Source organism: Diabrotica virgifera, chromosome 6, assembly GCF_917563875.1.
Source record: "Diabrotica virgifera virgifera chromosome 6, PGI_DIABVI_V3a".
Classification (NCBI taxonomy): domain Eukaryota; kingdom Metazoa; phylum Arthropoda; class Insecta; order Coleoptera; family Chrysomelidae; genus Diabrotica; species Diabrotica virgifera.
In genome coordinates, this window is record NC_065448.1 from 129932683 (window position 1) to 129959001 (window position 26319).

The window sequence follows — 26319 nt, forward strand, 5'->3', positions numbered from 1 at the left end:
AATTACGGTAATGTCTATATTACTTACTCAAAAGAAAATTGAATAACCTTTTAAAAGAACTATCACACGACCCCTATTCTCATTTAAAAAAATTAACGATTACGTCATCACGCTCAGATGGATGACATCACTAGCACGGTATATATGCCAAACAATCATAATTTAGAATTAAAATCGACCTGTTACGAGATTTCTTCCCAAAATTTCCCATTCTCAAAAAATAAATTTATTCCATAATTTTGCCCCTCACTGTATGTACATACATATTTATATATTGCTAGAACTTACCGATATATGGTTCTCCACAATTTTCTAATGGAAGTATTAATTTGAACCATTCTCTCTTCGTGGAATTTCAGTAACGATTTCTCTAACCTTTTGACGTACTTAGTTAAATCTTCCTTGACTAGCTTGTTAAGCGTTAGATCATAATAAGCTATTTTGTAAAGATTGTGCGCATTCCTGTTGTCATCTTTGTTTAATTCATCCGTCAACTCGTCAATTTGAGCCTGTACTTCTTCCTGCTGGCCGAGAAGGCTATCTATCTCCCTTTGCTTTTTATTGATTTCATCGGCCTTTCTTTGTCTCTCTTCATAAACTTGTTGATAATTGGCCTCTTCAATTTTTTGTCTTAGTTCTCCAATTTCTGCCTCGACTTTGGTTTGTTTATTTTGTAATTCCCTCAGTGTCACGTTGTCTGTTAGTGCTCTAAACTCACTAGGTCTTTTTGCGAGCGATTCTTTCTTTTTAGAGACGGATTCTAAACTTATAGTCATAATCTTTTTGTGGGTTTCCAAATAAACTTTCAGCTCCGCTAATTCTTCTAGAGCCTTCTTCAATTTATCTTTATTCTGATTTATTTCGTATTCGCGAATACTCTTGAGTAGTTTATGTATGTCGCTTAAACCATTCTGATGTAAATTGAGCTTGTTCCTAGCTGCTTCTTTTATTTGATTATTCGTTATGGTTGCCTTTGTTTTAGCCTCTATAGCTTCTTTTAGCTCTTGCTTCTGAGAAGATATATTTACTTTCAACTCTTCGACTTCTATTTTTAATACGACCAATTTTTTATTAATATCTGTATATTGTGTTTCTAGAAGAGGTTTCTCCTGGACTAGCTTTTGAATGTCAAGTTGTCTTTGGACTTCGTTTTGAATTTTCTTGTTCAGTTCTTGGATTCTCTCCTTATGCGATTCTAACATATTCTTGTTGGTTTCATATCTAAAAAAAAAAAATGTGTTACAAGTTATCAACATATTTGAGTACTGATAAAATTTCATAAGAAATTCCTATTCTGAAAGGAATTAGACAAGGTTGTGTGCTCTCCCCGCTTCTGTTTAATTTGTTTGCAGAAGAGATCTTCAGAGAAGCAGTAGAAGATATAATTGATGGTATAATTGTCAATGGAATAGTCATCAACAATCTGAGATACGCTGATGACACAGTTCTGTTAGCAACGGACAATAATGATTTGTAGACACATCTACATTCAGTGACGGACCATAACCAACAAATAGGTCTGACTGAAAATAAACATAAAGAAAACCCAATGGATGGTCATCAGCAAAAACAAAAATATTGCTACATAATAACTTGTCAGATATTAGAATAAATGGAGACATGTTGCAGAGAATACAAGCATACAAGTATTTAGACTGCTCCATAAATGCAGAATAGAGCAAGCGAGAACATCATTTATGAAAATGCAAAAGGTACTAACCAACAGAGAGCTATATATTACGGTAAGAATATGTTTATTGCGCTGCTATGCGTTCAGAATTTTGTTCTATGGAATGGGTTCTACGGAATGAAATCCTTGACACTCACATAAACATTGTGCAAAAGGATTGAGGCTTTTGAAATGTGGGCTTATCGCAGAATATTCAGGATATCCTAGATGAACAGAGTACCAAATCAAGCGGTAATGCAGCGGCTAAACAAAGAAAGAGAAGTACTGAATATCATAAAAAGAAGAGTACTTTGCCCACGTAATGGAAAATCCGAAATACGAAATGCTATATGTAATAATTATCCAAGGAAAGATAGAGGGAAAGCGCGGCCCCTGACGCAGAAAAACATCCTGGCTTAGTAACCTCCGCCAGTGGTATGGAGTAAGCACCACGATACTATTTAGGTCAGCTGTGGACAAAGTAAAAATCATGTGACTGGTCGCCAATATTTTGGGAGGACAATGAACTTAAAAAAGAAGAAGAAAATTTCTTACCCGTTTTTGGCAGTACTAAGTTGGCCTTTTACCGCGTTGATCTCGCTTTCGGTTTCCATCCTGGATCGATTCGATGGCACCCGCTCGATACTTTCTTCCAAGACTTGTATAGTAGCATTGGCACTGCGGATGTCGGTATTGTACTGATCGAATAACGTAGCGTCCGTTATAATAGTTTTGCAGATTTCAATTATACGTTGTGGTTGTTCTTGTTGTTGTTTAAGATCTAAAAATGTTTTTTTGTTTTATTAGTACTCTGGGCTAATTAGCAAAATACAAGGAAAAGCTATTTACCAGCAATTTTATTGTTAGGCTAGAATCGAATCTTCGAGATAGTTCAGTTCGCAGATAGTGTGCTACTTTTTTATTAACAAAAGGGCGCCTGAAAATCGTGTTTTTTAAATTTTTGCACTATAACTCCAAAGATTTTAACTTTACACCAAAAACATCTAAATACAAATTCACCGTAATTAAATTCTGGATAGAGACATGTTTTTCCCGATTTATTTCCACGAAAATTTTTCCCCGAAAATTGCGGGTTTTTCCAACCAAATCTTTAATTTTCAACTAAAATTTTAGGTAAGTAATTATGTATAAATAATTAAATAACTTAATGATATAAAAGCTCTTTTGGTATAGATTACATTTCCAGAAGCCGATGGAAATTAAATGAACAGGTTAGCTACAATTAAATTGTTAATTAAACATTTACGGTAGTCATATCAACCACAATAATAATGATGCATAAGAATAACTATGGTGCTTGTATAAAAAGGCACTATACCTATCTAATGTAATTTAAAAATTGAAATTAGACTATTTATGCGGCCTCAGGAATATTTTAAAATTATAAACATTTTTTTAGCTTATCAACAAATATAATATCTCGGGAAACATGAAATTAAATTAAATTATGAAAACGGTATTGGAAAGAACGCGGCAGGACGCTTCTTCTAAAAGAAAAAACGTTTAATTGCGATGAACGGTTCCTGAGATACAGCCGGTCCAAGTTGACCGGCATATACGGCAAAGATATAAACAATAGGATGGTAATTTTCGAACCATCACCTTTTTATTTCCGTTCTCTTTCTCCACACAAATTTTCATATCGTTAAAAGACTCATAACATATATTATAATAATAAAAATTATCGGTATTACGAGTGAAAAATATCAAAAATACAAAATTTCAATAAAAAAACAGGTTGGAAAAAATAGAAGTTGTTCAAAGTTCAAAATCGGTATACGTTAAAAAATGCATTTTTGCAGCTTCCCATAGAGCAATTTTCTTCATTTTTTTTTGTTTCCAAGTAACTCGAGTAGAGCCACTTAATTAACGCATTCTTAAATGTCAAAGTTGCTTTTGTTTTGTTATAGAAATTAATTTATTTATTATAACAATTTGTTTAAACAAAGATTGTTTAAATAATTATACAGCTTTTAAATGAGAAGGTATACTTGTGGTAAGTTTATCTAAAAAAATCTACAACAGGAAAAATATGTAGTTTTATTGACCAAAGATGTTGCTAGAAGATCTTTCCGTAAAACAGTTGCTGGAACAGTTAGAGGAACGGGATGAAGACAGCAATGGGGCCAAGAAAACCCTGCAAACACGACTCGAGGGTGTCCTCAGGAAGAACGGAGATGACCCAAAGACGTTCTACTTCCAGTCAGCAGAACAAGCAATCTTATCGAAATTCGAAAGTGTTTCTCAAAAGATCGATGAAACGTCTAAGATAAATAATGAGAAATTCGACCGGAAATTCGAAAGTGTTTCTCAAAAGATCGATGAAACGCCTAAGATAAATAATGAGAAATTCGACCAGAAATTCGAAATTGTTTCTCAAAAGATCGATAAAACTTCTAGAAAAAACGATGATAAATTCGAAAATGTTGCTAAAAGATTTGACGAACTTCTCAAAAGATTAATGAAACTTCTAGAAAAAGCGACGAGAAATTCGAAAACGTTGCTAAAAAAATTTGACGAGACGAGATCAAGTAATTAAAGAGGTTTGTAAGCAGAACAACGAGAAATTCGAAGAAGTTTTTAGAACAACCGATAAGATACAGAAAAGTGTAGATGACAATAAAGAAATGTTAAAAGAGAATATCAAATAATTAGAGACCGTAGAAGAAAAGATCAAATTAGAGAGCTTAATAACTAATACGAAGATGCAACCACTAGTTAATGCAGTAGCGTTAGAGCCTGTAGTGAAAGAAGAATCACCGAGAGACGAAACGTCGCATCATATGAGATTTAAATGACCACCATTTGATAGAAAGTCTTCTTGGTCCATATACCTTAGACAATTTGAAGCTATTACGACCGCCAATCATTGGACCGAACAAGAAAAGGCTGTTTCCTTGACTGCTGATTTACGAGATGATGTTGCAGATATATTAAAGTCAATTCCTAAAGGTCAAGAAAAATGTTACCAGACCTTGTTCACTTGTCTAGAAAAACGCTATGGAGATGTCCATCTACAAGTATACAAAGCACAACTGCGAAGTAGAAGTCAACGAACAAGTGAGAATCTGCAAGAATTTGAAGCAGATGTGGCTCGTTTGGTGCGGTTGGCTTATCTGGAGGTGAGATAGATAGATACCTTCGTCAATGGGTTGAAAGAGAATGAACTAAATAAAGTATTACGACTAGCAAGACCGACAGTTTTAGATGAAGCACTTGCTATTGCATTAGAACATGAAGCAGCTAGCCAAGCTTCACGAAACAATCAAGTACTAACCGTTGAAAAAGGCGATAAGAGAAAAGATGAACGTTTGGAGGAAATGGTACGGAGAGTGATTCGTGACACGATGCCGAAGAGACGCGTGAAGAGGGCTGGAAGAGTTCGTTCAAATACAGATGCTTCCTCAATACGGCTATGCGGTGAAAGTTGTAATCACCCAACAGTTACAAGACGCCCAAGAAGATGATCCATGTATAAAGAGAGTATTGGATTGGATGCGTCAAGGTGAGAGACCTAGTGGGCAGAATATTAGTGCATGTAGTCCAGAAGTCAAGGCCTACTGGAGCCAATGGAATTGTCTAGTACTAAAAGATGATCTTCTGTACAGAACCTTTCAGAGAGATGATGGTACAGAATCCAAGCTTCAGTTGATTGTACCTAAAAGTAAAGTGTCAGAAGTATTGCGTGTATAACGGTTCTATTGGGTGAACTGTAAAGATGATGTACGAAAATGGTGCCAGAAATGCGAACTGTGTGCATCCAGTAATGGTCCAGTTGGTAAAAGAGAGCACCCATGAGACAGTACAACGTTGGCAGTCCTATGGAAAGAGTAGCAATCGAAATTGCAGTTCCAGAAACCGATGCTGGAAATACATGCATCCTGGTAGCCATGGATTATTTTACGAAATGGACCGAGGCCTATGCATTACCAAATCAAGAAGCTGCTACCGTTGCGGAGGTACTTGTTAAAGAATTCTTCAGCCGATTTGGTGTCCCCTGGGAGATCCACTCCGACAAGGGCGAAACTTTGAGTCAGCCCTTTTCCAAAACTTTTGTAAATTGATTGGTGTCAATAAGAACAGAACGGCACCCCTGCATCCTCAATCAGATGGAATGGTCGAGAGGATGAACCGGACGATGGGTAAACACTACTTGTTCAAAGTTGTATCTGAACATCAGCGAGATTGGGACCAGCACATTCATTTATTCCTGATGACCTACCGCTCGGCCGTGAATGAAACTACATGTCAGACACCAACCTGCCTGATGTTGGGTCGTGAAGTTCGTTTGCCCTGCGATCTAGAGTTTGGCTGCAGACCTTCCGAGGAACATGTTGCAGGCGAAGAATACGTCGACCGCCTGAAGTTACGAATGAACAACATTCATGAACTTGCCCGACAACACATCCAGATAGCCAGTGACAGAATGAAAGATCAATATGATTCTCGATGCAAGAATGAAAGCTTCAAAGTAGGTGATCTTGTCTGGTTTTATAATCCACAAGGAACGTCGTCGAGGCTTGTGTCCTAAACTGTATAGACAATGGGAAGGTCCGTATGAAGTTAAGAAGAAAATAAATGACGTAATATACAGAATTAAGAAGTTGCCAAATGGTAAGCCAAAAGTTATTCACATAAATCGTCTTGCACCATATGCTGGCCCAAATGAAACAGAAGAAGCCCGAGTCCTCCAACAAGAAAGAGAAGAAAGATGCCGCACTGCCAAGTTTTAAGGAATTTATGTCAAATAATGCAGAGAGAAAGAGTGCTAGATTCGGCGTGACCACAAAAGTTCAGCAACCTATTTTATTTAGAATGTCCCAAAGAATCTAAAAAAAAATATTTTTCGGAGAAAAATCGGAGATTGTTGAAATAGGGCGCGCCGCACTGGAAAAAAATCGGATGGATACGCATATTTAACAATTAAATAACAACGGTATAAATTGAAGTTAGACCCGATCACTCTTCAGAATATTGAAAACGAATGTTTAAACTACAATTTAAGTCAAAAATGAATAACCATTTTCAATTTCGTTGCAAAACGAAAATACAGCCGAACCATATTCTAGTCCAATCAGAGAGTGCATCAAGCACCTCTACCGGTTTCGAAACTTATTAGTCTCTCATCAGGAGGCACATATGCTGCTCTCCCTGATCCAACCAAAACAAACCCCAGCGTGCAGTCCCGGATTGCAACGAACGAAATGGCATAGATGCCCTAGCGGCAACTGCTAACAAAAAGACTAAGTTTTCACTCTAATGGCATATAAAACAACATAATGCTATTCTACATCCCACCAGAATGAAAACAATGGGAACCTTCTCTGGTTACACCTCCGAGGCTTCTACAATTTGCAAGCCATACGGATGCTGAGACTAAGGAAGATGAGGGAATTCTACAATTTACAATTCACGTCCCATCTGCTCAGCGCGGTAAAGTTCCAACGAGAATGGTTCCCTTTGTACTCTAATCAGAGTAAATGTAAATCAAAAATGAATAACCATTTTCAATTTCGTTGCAAAACTAAAATACAGCCGAACCATATTCTAGTCAAATCAGAGAGTGCATAAAGCACCTCTACCGGTTTCGAAACTTATTAGTCTCTCATCAGGAGGCACATATGCTGCTCTCCCTGATCCAACCAAAACAAACCCCAGCGTGCAGTCCCGGATTGCAACGAACGAAATGGCATAGATGCCCTAGCGGCAACTGCTAACAAAAAGACTAAGTTTTCACTCTAATGGCATATAAAACAACATAATGCTATTCTACATCCCACCAGAATGAAAACAATGGGAACCTTCTCTGGTTACACCTCCGAGGCTTCTACAATTTGCAAGCCATACGGATGCTGAGACTAAGGAAGATGAGGGAATTCTACAATTTACAATTCACGTCCCATCTGCTCAGCGTGGTAAAGTTCCAACGAGAATGGTTCCCTTTGTACTCTAATCAGAGTAAATGTAAATCAAAAATGAATAACCATTTTCAATTTCGTTGCAAAACGAAAATACAACCGAACCATATTCTAGTCCAATCAGAGAGTGCATCAAGCACCTCTACCGGTTTCGAAACTTATTAGTCTCTCATCAGGAGGCACATATGCTGCTCTTCCTGATCCAACCAAACGCTGGGGTTTGTTCCCATTGTTTTCATTCTGGTGGGATGTAGAATAGCATTATGTTGTTTTATATGCCATTAGAGTGAAAACTTAGTCTTTTTGTTAGCAGTTGCCGCTAGGGCATCTATGCCATTTCGTTCGTTGCAATCCGGGACTGCACGCTGGGGTTTGTTTTGGTTGGATCACGGAGAGCAGCATATGTGCCTCCTGATGAGAGACTAATAAGTTTCGAAACCGGTAGAGGTGCTTGATGCACTCTCTGATTGGACTAGAATACGGTTCGGCTGTATTTTCGTTTTGCAACGAAATTGAAAATGGTTATTCATTTTTGATTTACATTTACTCTGATTAGAGTACAAAGGGAACCATTCTCGTGGGAACTTTACCGCGCTGAGCAGATGGGACGTGAATTGTAAATTGTAGAATTCCCTCATCTTCCTTAGTCTCAGCATCCGTATGGCTTGCAAATTGTAGAAGCCTCGGAGGTGTAACCAGAGAAGGTTCCCATTGCTTTCATTCTGGTGGGATGTAGAATAGCATTATGTTGTTTTATATGCCATTAGAGTGAAAACTTAGTCTTTTTTTTACAATTTAAGTACTTGGTAACCTCAAAATTACTATTTTAAATATGAGTTTTTAAGCCTCGAAAATGAGTATTTTTGCATTTTTTAGATGTTAAATCGCCTATAACTCGAAAAATATCAATTTTTGAGAAAAATCACAAGATAGCTTTCTTGTTTAGAATGATCCAAAAAACCTAAAAAAATATGTTCCAGAGCAAAAAGGTGATCTTTTTATTTGTTAAAAAAATTGTTTAAACAATTTCTGCCCAAAAATTCCGCCCGTACCCTTCGGATTTGTTTAAAGGGAACATTTTTGAATAGGAATCCGCAAATAAACCGAATCAGAAATTTTTTTTAGACGGGAGCGATCTCTCTACATGGACTAGAAAGAAAAGGCGGGAAGATAATGGCACCAGGTAACAAAAGACAAATTCAAGTGAAAACATCAAGGAGTGGTGAGCCAAGGGCTGTTGAACGAAGAAGAAGAAAAATGTAGTAAAAGGAATAAAGAGAAAACTATAAATAGAAGTAAAAAGAACAAATAGTCTTACCTGTTAAGCTCATGGACTGTTCTATAAATTCCTCGTCGAGTGTACCAATTTTCTTCTCGAACTCTGGAATCTCTTCGGTCAAATTTTGTATGGCATCATTGATCGTTTTCAACTGTTGGAGCTTATTATAAAAAGCTTCTTCTTTCTTCAACTCGCTTTCGACTTTCACCAATGCAGATGGAATCTGATCGATCTTTCTTTTGAGTTCGCGAATTATTTCTGGAATGGCGGTTCGATTGTCTTTGAAGTCCGTCTTGCAAACTGGGCAACAGTTCTTTTCTTCGAATTTATCGATAAAGGCTTTGTACATTATTTCTTCGGCCCTGTAATGTCCTTTGTCTTTTTGAAGCTTCTCCTTCTTTTCATAAGTTTCAACCAAGACGGTATAGAAGTCTCGTCCTTTACACAATTCTGCCACTTTTTGTTGCTTCGTTGATAAATCTAAAGGTATTAATAAATATTAGAACCAATGATATACAGCTGCGGTCACTAAATTGTTTACACCTTCATGTTTACATTTATTTTGATTTATTTTTTATTTATTTATTTACCTTTTTTTGTGATTTTTAAAATTTTAATCAACTTATTCTTGCTTCGCTACTGGTAATTAACGTCACGTTGAAGTAAAAAGTGCATTTAAATGAGGCAAAAATTCATTCATAGAATCAGTTACTAGATATATGTAGTATTAATAATATCGTATAGTATTTTTGCCGGGGACATCCTTTCGGACAGGTTCCGGCACAACTGCATCTTTAAACCCAGTGGCGGCTCGTATAACTTTAGGAAGGTAGTGCCAGAATCCGGGCAGCTGCCTAAATTTTTAGTGACGGTTTTACGATATTGTCATAAAGGATATAAAATAGAGATAAAAAAATAGGCGCAGACATTTTTATCTTATATATGTATCTATATATTTACTATTTTTGGGATGCCAAAAAATTGACCAAAATTTATCAAAACAGTTCCGTAAATTAAGTAATTAACAATAAAAAAAATTCAACTTATCACCAGTATTTACTGCTGATGTATTTTTTTTTTCATCACTAGGTGGGGAATCTGCAAACAGACGTCGGAGGTAAACATTTCCAACAGTGCTGGGTTCCTGAGCTGAAACCTCATCAGTGTCACGTCGACAAGTTTGGCCCTAAATCGGACCTCCCTGCCCTCCGTAACTCCGATGTGGCCGGGACCAGCTAAACCCCACCCCTCTCATACTAGGGCATCAGGGTGGAATCGCCCGTTAGGGCATGACTTCTCCCCGATGTCCTTCTTTTGCCCGATTCTCAGTCGCTCGTCATCACGCATCAGCTTCCGTCTCTCGCACTCATCCGACCACCACGTCCTTTAATCCTATGCTGTCAATCTTTCATTCTTCCTACCACTGCTGATGTACTTGAAGATTGTTGTTACGATATGGTCTCTAGAGCCTATTTAGAAAATTATAAAAATAACACTATTCTATTTTTACACACACGCACAAAGTTATTTAATATAACTTTTAAAGTTTACGATATGTGAAGTCCATCCTTCTTTCTTTTTTGGAGGCAAAGTTTTCAATGACTTTATTATTAAAATTGGCAATGCCATTTACAAAATGTCTTTCTGTAGACAGCATACCTAAAGCACTTAGTCGTTCTTCCTTCATGGGATTTCTGAGGAATGTCTTAATTCGTTTTAGCATTGAAAAACAACGTTCTGCTTCAGATGTTGACATGGGAATGGTTATTAATATACTTAAAAGTTTAACAGTTTCTTCAAATGTACATTTTAAACCTTCATCATTTAATAAAACAGATAACGGAACAGCCCCAGAGGTAGTACTTAATTCGTCTCGCTGATACAATACTTGTAATTCAGTTTTAAGCCGAGTTTTGTTTAAAAATAAAAATTGTGTGCATGTTTCATTAAGAAATGATTCGGGGAACTTATCCATATAAGCAGAAAACTTCTCTGACATAAATAAATGAGAAGCAACTAAATGTCCGGAGAAGGTAAACCTTGTTTTTATTTGCAACAAAACTGCATCGCATATCTCTAAGGCTTCCCGTTTTCTGCTGGGCCTGTCCTCTTCAATTAGCGCCTTTTTTTATTGGTTCATCATTATCGGTTTGTCTCTGTGACGTGTTTATTTCTTCTTGAATATTATCAATAATGACGTCCATTTGCTCCCTTATATCTTGAATTGCTGCTTCAAAATTCTCCAAATCTTTTTTCACTTTGACAGAATCAGTGCATACTTTTTGCAATTGATGAACAATAATTTCTACGTGAGGCATAATTTTAATAAAAATAAATAACCAAAATACAAAATCTTTATCCTGGAGCTCTAATTTGTAACCATTTGCTTGACTAATGGAAGACAAATCACGTGAAGTACTTTGTATAATGTCCATAACTGCAATGAGGTCTTTTCTATTTTCATGAACAGTATGAACACTTCGTGATTGAAAATTCCAACGTGTTTGGGAAGATTTTGACAACCTGCGATTAACCACCTCATCCAAAATTTTTGTTTTTTGAGGAGACGTTGAAAAGAATGAGCACAAACCAGATAAATTAGAAAAAATATCCTAGCCTGCTTATTGATGGAACATGCACTTGTCATAATTAAATTCATTTGGTGTGCATAGCAATGAACGTAATTTGCAAGAGGATATGTCTCCTTAATAATTTGTTGCACACCATTTAAGCCACCACTCATAACAGATGCGCCATCATAACTTTGAGCAATTAGTTTGTTTGGAGTATGTTTTAACAAGGGATTTAAAACATTTAAATTACATTCAGCGATTGACTTAGCATCATGTCCGCCCGGCACGTAAAATCTCCAAAATCTCTCAACTGGTCGTCCTTTACACAAATATCGGAAGACTATAACTAATTGAAATTCACCAGCAACGTCTGTGGTTTCATCGGAAATCACACTGCAACATAAGGAGAATTTTCAATTTCTTTCTTAATTTCCTCGTGTTAAACATATATCATGCACTCCAGTAGTTCATTTTGTGTTGTTTTTGAGGTACCTTTAAAAGATTTGGAACTTTGAATGTGAACCTTTAAGTCGTTGTCTAATTCAGCGCTAAAATTGACCAGCTCCTTAAATATGCCTCTGTTGTCTGAATTTTTCGTTTCGTCTTGACCTCTTAGAGCTAACTCAAAAGCTCCACAAAACCTTATACAATTTATGATTTGATTCAAGACATATCGATTCTTATCTACCTGTTCATTATGTTTAATTAGAGTATCACGATAAGCTGAATTTAATTGGGTTTTTATATTTAACTTACCAAGCATTGAAAAGCTAAAAACGTTATTCATGTGCACTTTAGATTTTTCATGAGATTTCAATTTCTCCCATATATGTACACGATCATCGGTGCCTTTGTTTGACCAAGTCTCGTCACCTCCAAACAAAACGCATACAAAACAGAACAGTTTATTAGTTTGTTCGCAACCACACAACCAGCTATTTTTATCATAAATAGTTTTATTAAACTTACGACAGCGAAGTTTTTGTCCATTTCCACTTTGTTTTTCAATTTTTAAATCGGGTAAAGGCCGACCGAGTTCTTTAATTTGTAGTTTTTTTCTAACGAAAAACCACCAAAAGAGTTTTTTAATAAACTAATTTGATTCATTGTCAAAAAATAAATTAAACGTAGAAAATAATCAAAATATTATTTTTATACCTACGACACCCACGACCACAACGCACTAATAATTACAAATTAAAAAATATAGTAGAGTATAAACACAAATATACAATACAGTAGTAGATAATAAACACAATAGCGTCAAGCGAACGCGTAAAGAGACTAGAAATAGATCTAAAACATTGTATCTTAAGATCCACTAACTTCCTTTTCGAGATTTCGAGCCAGGCACGGAGAGTCCAATTTAAACGTATATTAAAAGTGCAATACCGCTCTATCTCTGTCACTTACACAGGATGCTCATACAATCTTTCTCTTTTCTACCGAGCCACTATGCCGTTCGGCACTGGGATTTTTGTGATCTTCATCCCTTATCCGGTCAGCTGTGGGTGGCCAGAGTTGGTAGATTTGCATTGCGCTACACAGTTGCCAGATTTGATATAATTTATGAAAATAAAGAGAAATAATCACAAAAAAAATTAACAGGCATTAAGATGTTTTTAAGATAAAAAATATGTTTCTGCATAGTTAGCAAGGTAGTGCCATGGCTCTATGGCACTACCTCACGGGCCGCCACTGTTTAAACCTGTTTGAAGTAGCTAGTGTTGATGCACACTAGCCCAGGAGGACCGACGGATTAACGTACCCACCGAAGCACGGTGAACGGTTCGTATCATTTTTAGAAATGAAAATGTCGTTGGTGACGAGAATAAGCTATGTAAGGGTGACTAGATATGTAAGGGTGTAAACTATTCAATGGCCGCTGTAGAAAGTGAAAATTTGAATTATTAATATCCTTAATACCTTCAGAGAATATTTTTAGCAGAAATATATTTACACAAGTTATAGAGGTACTGTTTTTTATGGCATGCTTAAGTTAAATATTTTATTTGTTATAATAAAAATTACATTTTATATTCTTTTTGACGTTTTAATTCCCAATACACAAATACTAAATCTTGCCCAACACGTCAAAGACAGGTACGAAAAACACCAGAATATCTGGGGCGGTAACTCACTTGTCTTATCCGCGTCCTCCTGTAGAATAGAAGATTTTTCGTATCTCTTAATCGTAAGAATAGTAGATGGAGAACACCGCATGATCCCGCTCAGGGCAACCCAACGGTACCTGCACTGTACAAAATTTGTACAAACGACCAACATACATATCAGTAGATACTAAGAGTTTCATATATTATGCAGACGATACAGCTATTGTTGGACAAACAAAAACGTTTGCTGAAGTGGAGACAACATTATCTAAAGCCTTAAACACAATGACAACATACTACGAATAAATTTTTCCGCCCCTTCCACCTTCGTAAGAGACGAATTGACGATTCGTACTAAATTGAAGATTCTAAGGTTAAAGCTTTTTCTTTCAATTTTTCAAATGATATTTCATTGGATTCCAAAAGACGTTCTCTAATTAAGTTATCTTTGATACATCGAATAAACTGAGCTCGTAAAAAATGTTCAGAAATATTTACTTGACATTCGCACCTAGAAATAAATTCACATTCAAGAGTAGCTTTCATGTATACAGTGGCGGATTCAGAAATTTTTTTTGGGGGGGGGGAGGGCTCATGGATCTTAAGGGTGATTTAATTATGTTCTGATGCAAGGTCACTTAGTCTTACCACCCCTAGGATAAGTGGGTTTTCAATTAATTTTTGGATGGGCCTAATTTTTTTTTGGCGGCTTTCAGTTTTTCTTTTTTTAGGATTATTGAATTGATATTTATTTTCATGGGGGGGTCATGATATCCGTGATGCCCCCTTGGATCCTCCAATGCATGTATAACAGTGAAAACGCTGCTTTTTGAGAAGTTAAGAGGGTCAGCTATCTCTTGCAAACCTCACTTTGCGATTTTTCACTAATTTTCAGTGTTTTTGATGTTTTCGGGAATAACTGCTTCATTTAACCTTCCAGAGCACGCATAATCATTTGTGTTGTATGATTGAATTCAACAAATCATCGTTTAATAGTTGTAATCGATGGAGCAGAGTTCCGCTAACACTTTTTGAGCCATTTCTCGGTTTGAACGATACTTTTTCTCATCAAATAACAGTGGTAAATCATAACACGAAATCGCTTTAAATCCACTGTTTATAAAAATTACAAAAATAGCGTTACTTCAAAAATAGTCACTATGTACTTCTTCTCCTTCTTTAGTTTATAGTCCTCCTCCTACTTGGGTATTTGGCCAGCTTATCGTCGCGGAATAAGGGAAAAATTCCTTATTCACTATATTCACATATTCTGTCACTATGTAAGTATGACATGAAATTTTGACAGTCTTCTTCTTCTTTTAATAGGACTATATCCTGTTTCTTCGGTTACAGTCTTTGCTGCGATCCGGAGCTCCAGCTCTCGTACCACCGTTTTGTGGGTCAGTCCATGCTGGGTGGATCGAGTAGCTCAGATGTTACCATCATTACCGGTCTCAAGCCCGGGTAAAAAAGGAGGGTTGGAGAGCAAAGTTAGTAACCTAACCTTCGTAAAAAAATAATGCTCAAAGAACTGGAACAGAAATCGAATTTTGACAGTAAGCATTTGAAAGTTAGCACTACTGAAATGTCATGACATATTGACCGACAACGTAATAAAGTAAACATGCATCAAGTAAACAGCGTCAAAATATCATTAACAGTTATTAAAAAAAACACTTTATTATTATTGGTACCCTATTTTGCTTATTTAAAGTAGGTACCCCCAAGCGTGTTTAAATTCAACTTTCAAAAATGCGCGTGTTTGAATGTTACCATGGCAACAGCAACACTCAACAGTCTTAAATATTGATCTGACCTGACAAGAGTACATAACTTATAACGTCAAATAAATAATAAAATATGAATAAAACATTACCAGCAAATATTTCAAAAGCTTTATTCAAATATTTGAAAATCTAAATCTTTTAAATGAATATGAAAAGTACAGTTGGTACTGTTTGAAATATTTATACTTCCGTTTTTTAAATCAAAGGAAAAGCTCTTCAAATTAATACCACCGACATTCTCGGAAGTCAATGAGGTTGTACTTCCATTAATGGCACTCCCAAAAATGTTTGAAATATTCTTCTTATTACTAATACTCTCTACAATATAACCAGTCGCCACAGCTGCAGATTTCCATCCTAGTTCTCGTTGGATTTGATCTATTGCCACTGTTGGTAATAACAGTTAATCTTATGTGACAGATTGCAAATTAATTTTTGTTTTTCTCATTTCCATAACAACGAAAAGTATACTGATGATGTACATCACAAACTCAACCATTTTACATTATTAGCTCATTTTTAAAGGAATAATAAATGATTGCAAAGTGTACAAAAAAATAGCGTAAAGTATTCGTGGATAAATGGTCTTTAAAGCACTTGCTTTATTTCAAGTGTTTTAAAGACCGCCTTATCCAATTAAACTTTAACATACTATTCTACAGACAATCTGAGCACTTACCTTGCTGACGTATTTTGAGTTGATCTTTGGAATGCTTCAACGTAGTTTCTAAAGTTGCTATTTGTTTCTCCAAACTATTGATTGAAGTAGTGGTTTTCTTTAATTCGACCTCTTGCGTATTTTGAATGTTCAATACAGATTGTTTTAAGTTTATCTCTGGCAAGGCATCACTGAAAAGTTTCACGAAATGACTAGAATGTTTGGTTTTGATCCTATTGATCTGATCTTGTTTTTGCTGTATCATATTACGTTGAGTTTCTATACTTTGCTCAGTCGCGTAGTTCCTTTGCAAAATTCGATTTTCTTGCTCTAATTTTTCAAGGTACTGCTCCTTGCTCTCGATTTGATTTTTTAAATCCTGAATTTCTCGCATCTTTTTGTTCTCGTCGAAAGAATTTTTTATTTTAGAGATATCTGATTGAAGAGACTCAATCTTTCCAGTTATATTCCTCATCTGTGAGTCGGATGTATCCAATTCTTCTAGTTTGCATTGAATTTCCTTCGATTTGGCCTCATTTTCTTTGATGAAACCATTTTTCGAAGCGATGATTTGTTCGGTTTTCGCGTTTTTCTCTCTTAGAGTATCTATTTGCGACTGTAGCTCGTTTTCTTCGGCGTCTTTTTCCTTTTTTAGTTCATTGAATCCACTTTGGAACATTTTTAAAGCATTACTAAGCTCTCTTAATAACGATTCTTGGTCTTCGAAATTTTCTACTAGATTTAGTTCCGTCCGTAAGTTGTCTATAAGCTTGTTACTCTCTTCTTTCCTTTTGTTGTACTGGTTTTGCTCCTCGTTCATCTGACCTATTTGAACTTGTTTCTTTTCTATATTGTGGTTTGCGACATCTATGTCCCCATAGAGACTTTGAATGCTCATTTCCAACTTTTTGATGGCATTCTCCTCAGACGATTGCTCGTCTTTAAAAGACGTTATTTTTGATTGAAGTTCTTCATCGGTTCCTTCAAATACATACGATATGTCTTTGAGCAACAACTTCTGCTGGTTTACCAGACCTACAAGTAAATGTAAATGTAATTCATATTTTTTTATGAAATAAATATATAGGATCTTATTTAGTGGTTTGAGGCTTTATATCACATGCTTAAATAAATAAAGGATCTTGCATATATCACATCATGCATATTACTAGTTTGTATCTATGGCTTGGAGATTGTAGCTGTTAAGGTAGCTGCATATTATCATGCACGTAGCGTTTACTGCACGTAATGTTTAGTTTCCGAGAAATATGATTCATTGGTTTTAAACATGAACAATTCACACTGTCTGGAACGTATCGTATCAGACACCTTACTTTTCCGTTCAATAAATAGATATTTTTCTAACTAGTGCGGAAAGTGATCACTTCCCGCACGAGTGCAGGAAAGACACTTTCCGCTTGAGTTAGGAACAATATTTTTTCTAGGGCCGTACGTTTGGAAAAAGCCACAACAAAAATAGAGATATCAATTTTTATTTAGGAGTGAAAATATACAAATTAATATGTTCTTCAACAAGATTGTCAAAACCAAACTTTCAATAAAATTGGTTACCATGACGATGATATTGGTTTTCATGACGACGATTCAAAACCATTATTATTGTCTACTAATTTGACTTTTGAATATTATATCAAAATAATTCTATTTCAACGAATAGAGAACTTGCACATTTTTTTATTACATAATAATGTTCAGTTTTGTTTAAAAATGAGATTTTCAAAATTTAGCGCTTCAAAAACTCATAATAACTTAACTCTGTAAGTACAAATTTAAAGTCTTCTGTGTTTTAAAATAGTTCAAACGACCCGTGACGTCACATACTTTAACTTTATGGTTATATTTATATTTATGGTTATATTTAGATTTATTATTCTTCTTCTTCTTTAGTTTATTGGCCTCCACCTACTTGGGTATTTGGCCAGCTCATCGTCGCGGAATAAGGGAAAATAGTTATATTCTAATGACATTTATCGTATGTCATTGTAATAATATATACCAGTTTGTTGAGATTCGAGTTTGTACAGTTTTTGAAGGAAATGAAAGAAGGTTTACTATGGAAAATAAAAGAAAACACTATAAGTGTTGTTTAGTGCTATTTTGTAAAAGTACAAGTTTTCTATGTATTCAAAAATAGTTCAAGCGATCAAACGTATTTTCTACTGACGTTTATAATGTCTAATTTAAGATTATATACAATTTTGTTTACTTTGTTGGTGCAGAATGTAAACACACAATCATATGACATCACGACGCGTTTTGGGCTACATAGCTGCATTAATTTGAATTTAGGGGATAAACGGAACACAAAAACAACTTTTTCATCTTTGATACATGTTTTAAACATTTTTTTCGAATTTAAAATTTTATGCAAGTTCCCTATTATCTGTAGTAATTGCACGAGAGCTCTAAAATTATCGATTTGTATCCCGAGTGACACTTTGACAGTTTTAATTTAATAAATTTATTTTAATTAATAATTAATTATGTCAAAGTGGCACGAGGGAACAAGTCGATAATAATTTTAGAGATAGACGGTAATTTTCGAGATTATTTCATGAATAAAACTGTCTTTTTAAATTATTTTAACTAATATTGTGTTCATATTTTCACCTGAATATTTGCTAAACGTGTTTCTTAGTGTTCTCTGTGACAAGTTGTAAAACATTAATTGTCATTAATGTCACTGAATGTTCATTTTTGCATAGTATCGAAGGGCATCTGACGTACTGCTTGACGACGGGATATTATCAAAAATTATCACTTTAATTTTTATTTCTGTAGCTTTCTCAGAATCTCCTATGAATGAAATATTCGCGTTAATTTCATTAAAACTTAAACACAATAAGATAAATTTGGAATAAATTAGTAAATAATATCTAAATATTAGTTTATTGCATGTATTATAATATATTATAATGCCATATTACAAGATATTCTACTTTTCCGCACGCCGTGCGAGAATATTTACTTTCCCGGACGCCGTGCAGAAAAGTGCAACTTTCGGAAACGAAATGCGTGCGGGAAAGTGGCTGTTTTAGCACGGCCGTAGAAAAATCACATTTTTCGGAAACTAAACGCTCCGTGCATGATAATATGAAGCGACCTTTACGAGAACATCTGCTAAAAGCTAGAAAAAACGCAAATGACAATGGGAAAAATCGGACTTGGAATATCACTGAGGGACAAGATCTTAAATACAGAGATAAGACGCAGAACGAAAATCAGTTATATCGTGGAAGACATTAAAAAAATGAAATGGCGGTATGTGGGTCACATAGCCAGATATGATGATAAACAGTGGGCATAGTCTAGGCGCCAGAGGGGTCACCGTGTCATATTCAATTCTGATGGACAAACTCAACGGTTTATTATGGATTTTTGGCTGCTGATTACGAATTTCGAAGGGGGATTTCGATCCGAGTGGTCAAAAAATTGTTATAAACAATTTAATTGTTTATAAATTGTTTATAAGGCTCTGGCTCATAAACTAAAAGAGATAAAAAAAATGTTTCAAATAAAATTTGTTTCTTAATAAAAAACGAAGCAGAAACCGTTTACTAAACTTAAATCTAACAATTAGAACTCAAGATATTGTAAAATTAGTGCACAATGCAAATTGAAAATTGCAAAATAAGTATTTTTCGAAGCTTTATCGATCGTAACTCGGCTTCTACGCATGCAAATAAGTCTTAGAAGGTGTCGTTTTAAAGCTTAATTAACAGGCTTCCAAAAAAAGTTTGTTAAATCACTTGATCTTTATTTATTTTAAAGTTATACCCGTTTGAAGTTACAATTTTCTTAAAAATATTGTACATTCATTTGTTTATAAGGGTTTCAAGCAAATTTGAGCTATAAACGTTTATACTTTAATGAATAATAATGATAGAAAAACTCAACAGGAACAATTTGAGGTTACGAAAATGTTCATAAGTTTATTTTTGACCAAGATGTCGATATTTTAATGGCGCGCGCTATGAGGCGCAAGATCGGCTCACCGCGTAAAGGTTCACGTGCTAACTTCTCGATGCAAATTATAATTTCTATGTATACATACGTTATCTTCATTTTTCATTTTTGAAGATCCTAATAAAATTTTATCATATAATTCTTATAATTAAATCATCATACTGTACCTTGTATCACCTTTCATTCTATTTACATTGTCTTCTATTTTTTGCACTAAATCAGAAAAAAACATTAAAACTAATATTTCAGAAGTATAACTAAAAAGTAAGTTTATATTATTTATTAATACTATTTTGACAAACATTTTTTTCATGCATCTGCAAATCTGCATAAAGATATACAGGGAATATCAGCTTTTTTACATCTGCATAAGTTCTTAGCGAAAATTTAACAGTTACATGGTGGTACAAGTCTGTTCTTGTAGGCAGTAAAACTAAAACTTTTTGAGGCTTCAGAGTCTAATTATCTATATGATATCCATATAAAGTGGATCTAGTTCTTTTGCAGCATCATCAAGTCCCGTCAATTGTGTGTATGCCGCCACATCTTAAATGCTCGTTTTATATGCAATGATGATGCTGCAAAAGAACTCGATCCATTTTTATATGGATATCACATATTGGCTCATTTTCATACGTAGAAGCCGAGTTACGATCGATAAAGCGTCGAATAATACATACTTACTTGACTGTGAGCCAATCTTGCGCCTCATAGCGCGCCATTAAAATATCGACATCTTAGCCAAAAATAAACTTACGAACATTTTCTTAAGCTCAAATTGTTCCTTTTGAGTTGTTTTATTATTATTGTTAATTAAAGTATACATGTTTATAGCTCAAGTTTGCTTGAAACCTTTATAAACAAATTAATGTACAATTTTTTTAAGAAAACTATAACTTCAAACGGGTATAACTTTAAAACAAATGAAGATCAAATAATTTAACAAACTGTTTGGAAGCCTCTTAATTAAGCTTTAAAAGGGCACCTTATAAGGCTCATTTACATGCGTAGAAGCCGAGTTACGATAGATAAAGCTTCGAAATATACTTATTTTGCAATTTGCATTGTGCACTAATTTTACAATATGTTGAGTTCTAATTGTCGGATTTAAGTTTATTAAACGGTTGTTTCCTCGTTTTTTATTAGGGAACAAATTTTATTTGAAACATTTTTTTTTATCTCTTTTAGTTTATGAGCCAGAGCCTTATAAACAATTTATAAACAAATAAATTGTTTATAACAATTTTTTGACCACTTGGATCGAAATCCCCCCTCGAAATTCGTAATCAGTAGCCCAAAATCCATAAGAAACCGTTGAGTTTGTCCATCAGAATTGAAAATGACACGGTAACCTCTATTTGGCGCCTAGACTAGCACGGAGAATCCTAGAATGGAGACCAAGGAGAACGACAAGAAACATGTGAAGACCTTAAAAGAGACGCGTAGACGTTATAAAAGTAGTGGCAGGCAAATAGTCGATTAGATTGGCGCAACATGGAGGAATATGGGAGCAATTGGGATAGACCTATAGTGAGGAGTTTATGGAAAATATTTCACGCAGAAGAAGCAAGGATCATGGAGGCTGTATAGGTTCATCATCATCATCCATCCCTTTGCGTCCACTGCTGGACATAGGCCTCCCTCATTTTTGTCCATTGTGCTCTATTTTGAGCACTTTGCATCCATTTTCTAGACATTTTCTTGAGATCATCAGTCCAACGAGTAGGTAGTCTTCCTCTACTTCTTTTGTCTAATCTCGGCCTCCACTCGAGTAATCTCTTCGTCCATCTTCCATCACTGATTCGGGCGACGTGTCCGGCCCAGTTCCATTTCAGGGTGGCAATTCGGGAAATTATATCGGTAACTCCTGCTCTTCGTCTTAAGTCTTCATTTCTAACTCGGCCACGAAGCGATATACTCAGCATTGACCTTTCCATTTTCCTCTGGGCTATTTGCAGCATTTTAGAAGTTGTAGCTGTCAATGTCAAAGTTTCGGCACCATAAGTCATCACAGGCAACACACATTGGTCAAATGTTTTACGTTTTAAAGAAATTGGTATATCGCTTTTAAAGATGTCTTTAAGTTTTCCATAGGCTGCCCATGCTAGGTTTATTCTTCTTCGTAGTTCGCATCTTTGGTTGTCTCTTGTAATCTTTATTTCGTGTCCAAGGTATATGTATTTTTCCACTAGCTCTACTTCGTTGTCTCCAATATTGATATTTCCGCTAGGTACTAGGTTTGTCATGAATTTTGTTTTGGAGATGTTTATTTTAAGACCTACACTGGCACACTAATTGAAGTTCATGTAGAATTGTACATATCTCCTTAAGGTTGTCAGAGAATAACACTATGCTGTTTGCGAATTTCAAATTTGTTAATCTTCTACCGTCAATATTCAGGCCTCGCTCTTCCCAGTTAAGTTTTTTACAAGCATATTCTAGTACTGCGGTAAACAGTTTAGGCGATAAGGTATCGTCCTGTCGGACTCCTCTGCCGATTGGGATATGGTCCGTGTTTTTATGTAGTTTCACCGACGTTCTTGTACGTATTGTAAACTAACCTTGTGTATCGGTAGTCAATGCGGCATGCTTGTAGTGCTTCCAGAATCTTGTCAAAATTTACCGTTTCAAAGGCTTTATGGAAATCTACAAAAGCCAAAACTAGTGGTCGATTGTATTCGATAGTCTTTTGTATTACCGTTTTAATGCTCTGTAGGTGATCATTTGTTCCAAATCCGGTACGAAATCCCGCTTGCTCCATTGGCTGGTAGAAATCAAATTTTTTCTCAAGGCGATTCGTTACTATACTTGTAAGGAGTTTGTATAAGTGACTAAGAAGGCTTATAGGTCTGTAATTTTCTAATTCATGGGGATCTCCTTTTTTGTACAATATAATTACTTCAGCATTGTGCAATTTGTCGGGTATATTACTATCTAAAAGGCACATGTTAAAAATGTTTTTTATTTTCTTAAGAAGACAAGTGCCTCTGATTTTAATTGCATCAGTAACTACACAATCCTCGTCTGGAATTTTGTTATTCTTAGCTTTTCTTAGGTCTAGTTTTATTTCGTCTATTGTGATTTCCGGTAGCAGTTCTGATCCTTGGTTGACAATGCCCTTTTTCCTTGTTAATATTTCTGGTACTTGATCTTCTTTGCTATTTACTTTGTGTTGGCTTGTGTACAGCAATTTGTAGAAGTCTTTAACTATTTTAAGGGTTTCCTCTCTGTTGGTTGTAAGATGACCATTTCTATCTTTAATCTTTATTATCTGCATTGTACCCGTTCTTAGTCTTCTTCTCAATACTTTCATACTTCTATTGTTCTCAATGGTATGTTCGATTTGTTCTTGGTTGTATTTTCGAGTGTCTTGTCTATTAGCTTTGGATATTTCTTTATTTAATTTTTATAGTTCGTTAGCTTTAGTTTCCGTGTCGCTTCTCATTTCTCTTCTTTTCTGCATTAGTTGCCTGATATTTTGGCTGATCTTCTCTTCTTTTTGAGTTCTAGGACAGAATTTGTTTTGACTTTTCAGTAAGGCATTTGTTAATTTATTATTTAAGTCGTTTATATTACTTTCTGCTTCAGGACTGCTAAGTATGTCTGAAATACATTGCTGAAAACTATCTACATCTGATGGTTTCATTCATGGTTTTGATTTGTTCTTCTTTTTAATCATCTTATACTCTCCTTCTTTAAGTTTATTTCTATTTTACCTCGTACCATTCTATGGTCGCTATTGGTAATAAATCTGTTTAGAACCGTAATGTCTTTAACTGTGTCTTTTTTGTCAGTGATAATTAAATCTATTTCGTTTTGAGTTTTTCTATCATGACTTTGCCATGTCCATCTTCTCTGTGGTTTCTTTTTGAAAAAACGGTTCATTTGGAATAGTTCGTGTTGCAGCATGAACCTTAACAATGTTTCGCCACGTTCATTTTTACCATCCAAGCCAAAGTTTCCCAGTGGCGTTTCTGTAGGGTTGGATTTCATTCCTATTTTGGCATTAAAATCACCACATATAAAAGTAAAATGTCCTTGGTTGTCTTTAAGAGCAGCTTCGATATCATCATAGAATATATCTACTTCTTCATCATCATGGCCTGTTGTTGGTGCATAAATCTATATTATTTTCATATTATACCTTGTATTCAGTTTGAGAGTAAGACAAATCACTCTTGTTGAAAATTTTTTTAGTGATACTATACTTGTTTGAAGACGCTTATGTATAATAAAGCCGGTTCCTCCTAAGGAATTATTGTCGTCACCTACATGGTAAAAACGATTTCCGGATTTTAGTTTAATTATCGGTTCCCGATGCTTAAACTGTTAAAACTACAAGTATTGTCCACTGTTTCCGACGAAAAGTCGAGGGTTCTAGAAGTAGAACTCAGTTTCTGCCAACAAATCCTATTCTAAAGTACCCTAAGGCTTTTGTCGCTTAACCACTGGGTGTATGGAGTACAATGTACGTGTGTTAGGTAGCAGAGGAGAGGGGATGAAAGGCGAGTTTATGGCATCTAAAAACTGAAATCATATGGGATATGGTTTCAGTTCTAATTCTAATGGAATAAATGCTGACAAAAAATCCGGGTTCTTCAGATTGAGGGTTGGATAATGGGCCGGTAACCTGTTGCCATAAAGTACGAAACCTCGAAGCCTTTACACTTACTAGCCAACGCCCACCCTTGGCATGTTAGCCATTTGGTGGCGCGCTGACCAGTATAGACGAGCCGTTTCTCGTAGGCGATCTTCATCCTCCTCGGGTGGGTGAGCGGCATCCATCTGGGGCAGATTACATAGGACAGTTGTCATTTTCGCGGACGCCGATGCGATGTAAATAGATGGGCGGCCAGGTAGTCATGCCCCGTAGTTGCTCTGAACACGGTCACAGTATATAGAGGTTCCACAGTAAAATCACTCTTCTGTCGGCGCTTTGATCTCAGGAAGTAATACCGGCAGTACGCAATTGGTAATTCACCAGTGGTGCATGTGGGTTTTCCCTGTTAAAAGCCGTACGTTTCTATGCGAATAGCAATGCTAGAGTGGGGCAAAAGCGACTGCCAACATTGCGCGGTCGCCATGCGCGACTACTGGGCCCGGATTACGTACACTCGATACGCATCGTATCCGCCATGTTTTACTGTAGCGCCTTATGGGAAAACATGGCGGATACGATGCGTATCGAGTGTACGTAATCCGGGCCCAGATTTTACTTCCAATTTTTCGGAGAGTGGTTCTACTGTCCCTCTTTATACTGTGACACGGCTACACTAATGGGTCTCGGCAAGTTGCGAGGGATTGGTGACTCTATTAGGCGGGCCCAAAATTTTCCAAGCCCTTACATAAGCCTCGGATAGATCGATCTGATCGACGACGACTTAAGTACCTAAAGAAACATGGACTACGAACTCGATACACGGAACGTTCTGACATTAAACAAATCGGAGCAAAAGCAACGCTACTCAACAAGCTCCAAAATACAAAATATAACTAGCAGCAATACAAGAAACACTAAATTAAAGAGAAATAGAAGAAAATATTTACCTTTCTTTTCTTCATCTTTTCCAGTAAGTTTTCTTTGGAGTGTGCCCAGCAATTCCTCCAGTTCCAAAATTTTTTTCATTCTTTCATCTAAAGGTTTCATCTCGTTAATCTTCTCTTCTATGCTATTTTGAATTTGATTTAATTTAACCACTTTATCCTCGAGTTTGGCACGTTTCTGGTCCACCGCTTCTTTCTTTTCCTGCCGTCCTTCTAGTTCCTTTTCGCACATTGTTATAGTTCCCTGTAATTGTAAAAAAACTTGAAGAACATACAGAAAATCTATACAGAGTTCAAAATATTTTTCTTATTGTTTATCAAATATTATAGAAATAAGGAACTTGCATAAAATATTAAATTCGAAAAAAAATGCTATAAATCACAACAGAACATAATTTAAAACAAAACAAATTAATATATATCAAAGCAAAAAATGTATGTTTGTCTTTCGTTTGGCCCCCAAAGACTATTAAAATCGAGAGAAAATTCAAATTATAACAGGAAACCCAAAACACGCTCTCATTGGTCGTGACGTCATATCATTATAGAATTTGATGTCCTCGGCATTAATTCGTCAGGTTTGGCATTCGTTATGACACTCAGTATAAATATTTTGATAGTTGCGATTTCTGACTAATATTTTGAGTGTTTTTGTTAAGACATACATATACATTATTACAATGACATACGATAAATGGCATTATAAAATATAATTATGTGACCTCACAGCGCGCTTTTTGGGTCTTTAAAATAGTTTAAATACACCAAG

General features: G+C 35.6%; 1 protein-coding gene across 2 annotated transcripts in view; it reads right to left on the minus strand.

Annotated features, from left to right (window-relative positions):
- Window positions 1-268: 268 nt before the first annotated feature.
- LOC126886017 (DNA repair protein RAD50-like) overlaps window positions 269-26319 on the minus strand; it is a 61565-nt gene continuing 35514 nt past the window's right edge. For both annotated transcript variants that reach the window (XM_050652856.1, XM_050652857.1), the window contains exons 4-8: window positions 25554-25794; window positions 16041-17054; window positions 8927-9367; window positions 2225-2450; window positions 269-1221 (exon numbers count right to left, since the gene is read on the minus strand). In XM_050652856.1, the coding sequence (XP_050508813.1) occupies window positions 285-1221; window positions 2225-2450; window positions 8927-9367; window positions 16041-17054; window positions 25554-25782 (2847 nt within the window). In that variant the 5' untranslated portion in view covers window positions 25783-25794 and the 3' untranslated portion in view covers window positions 269-284. The remainder of the gene's footprint in view (window positions 1222-2224; window positions 2451-8926; window positions 9368-16040; window positions 17055-25553; window positions 25795-26319) is intronic.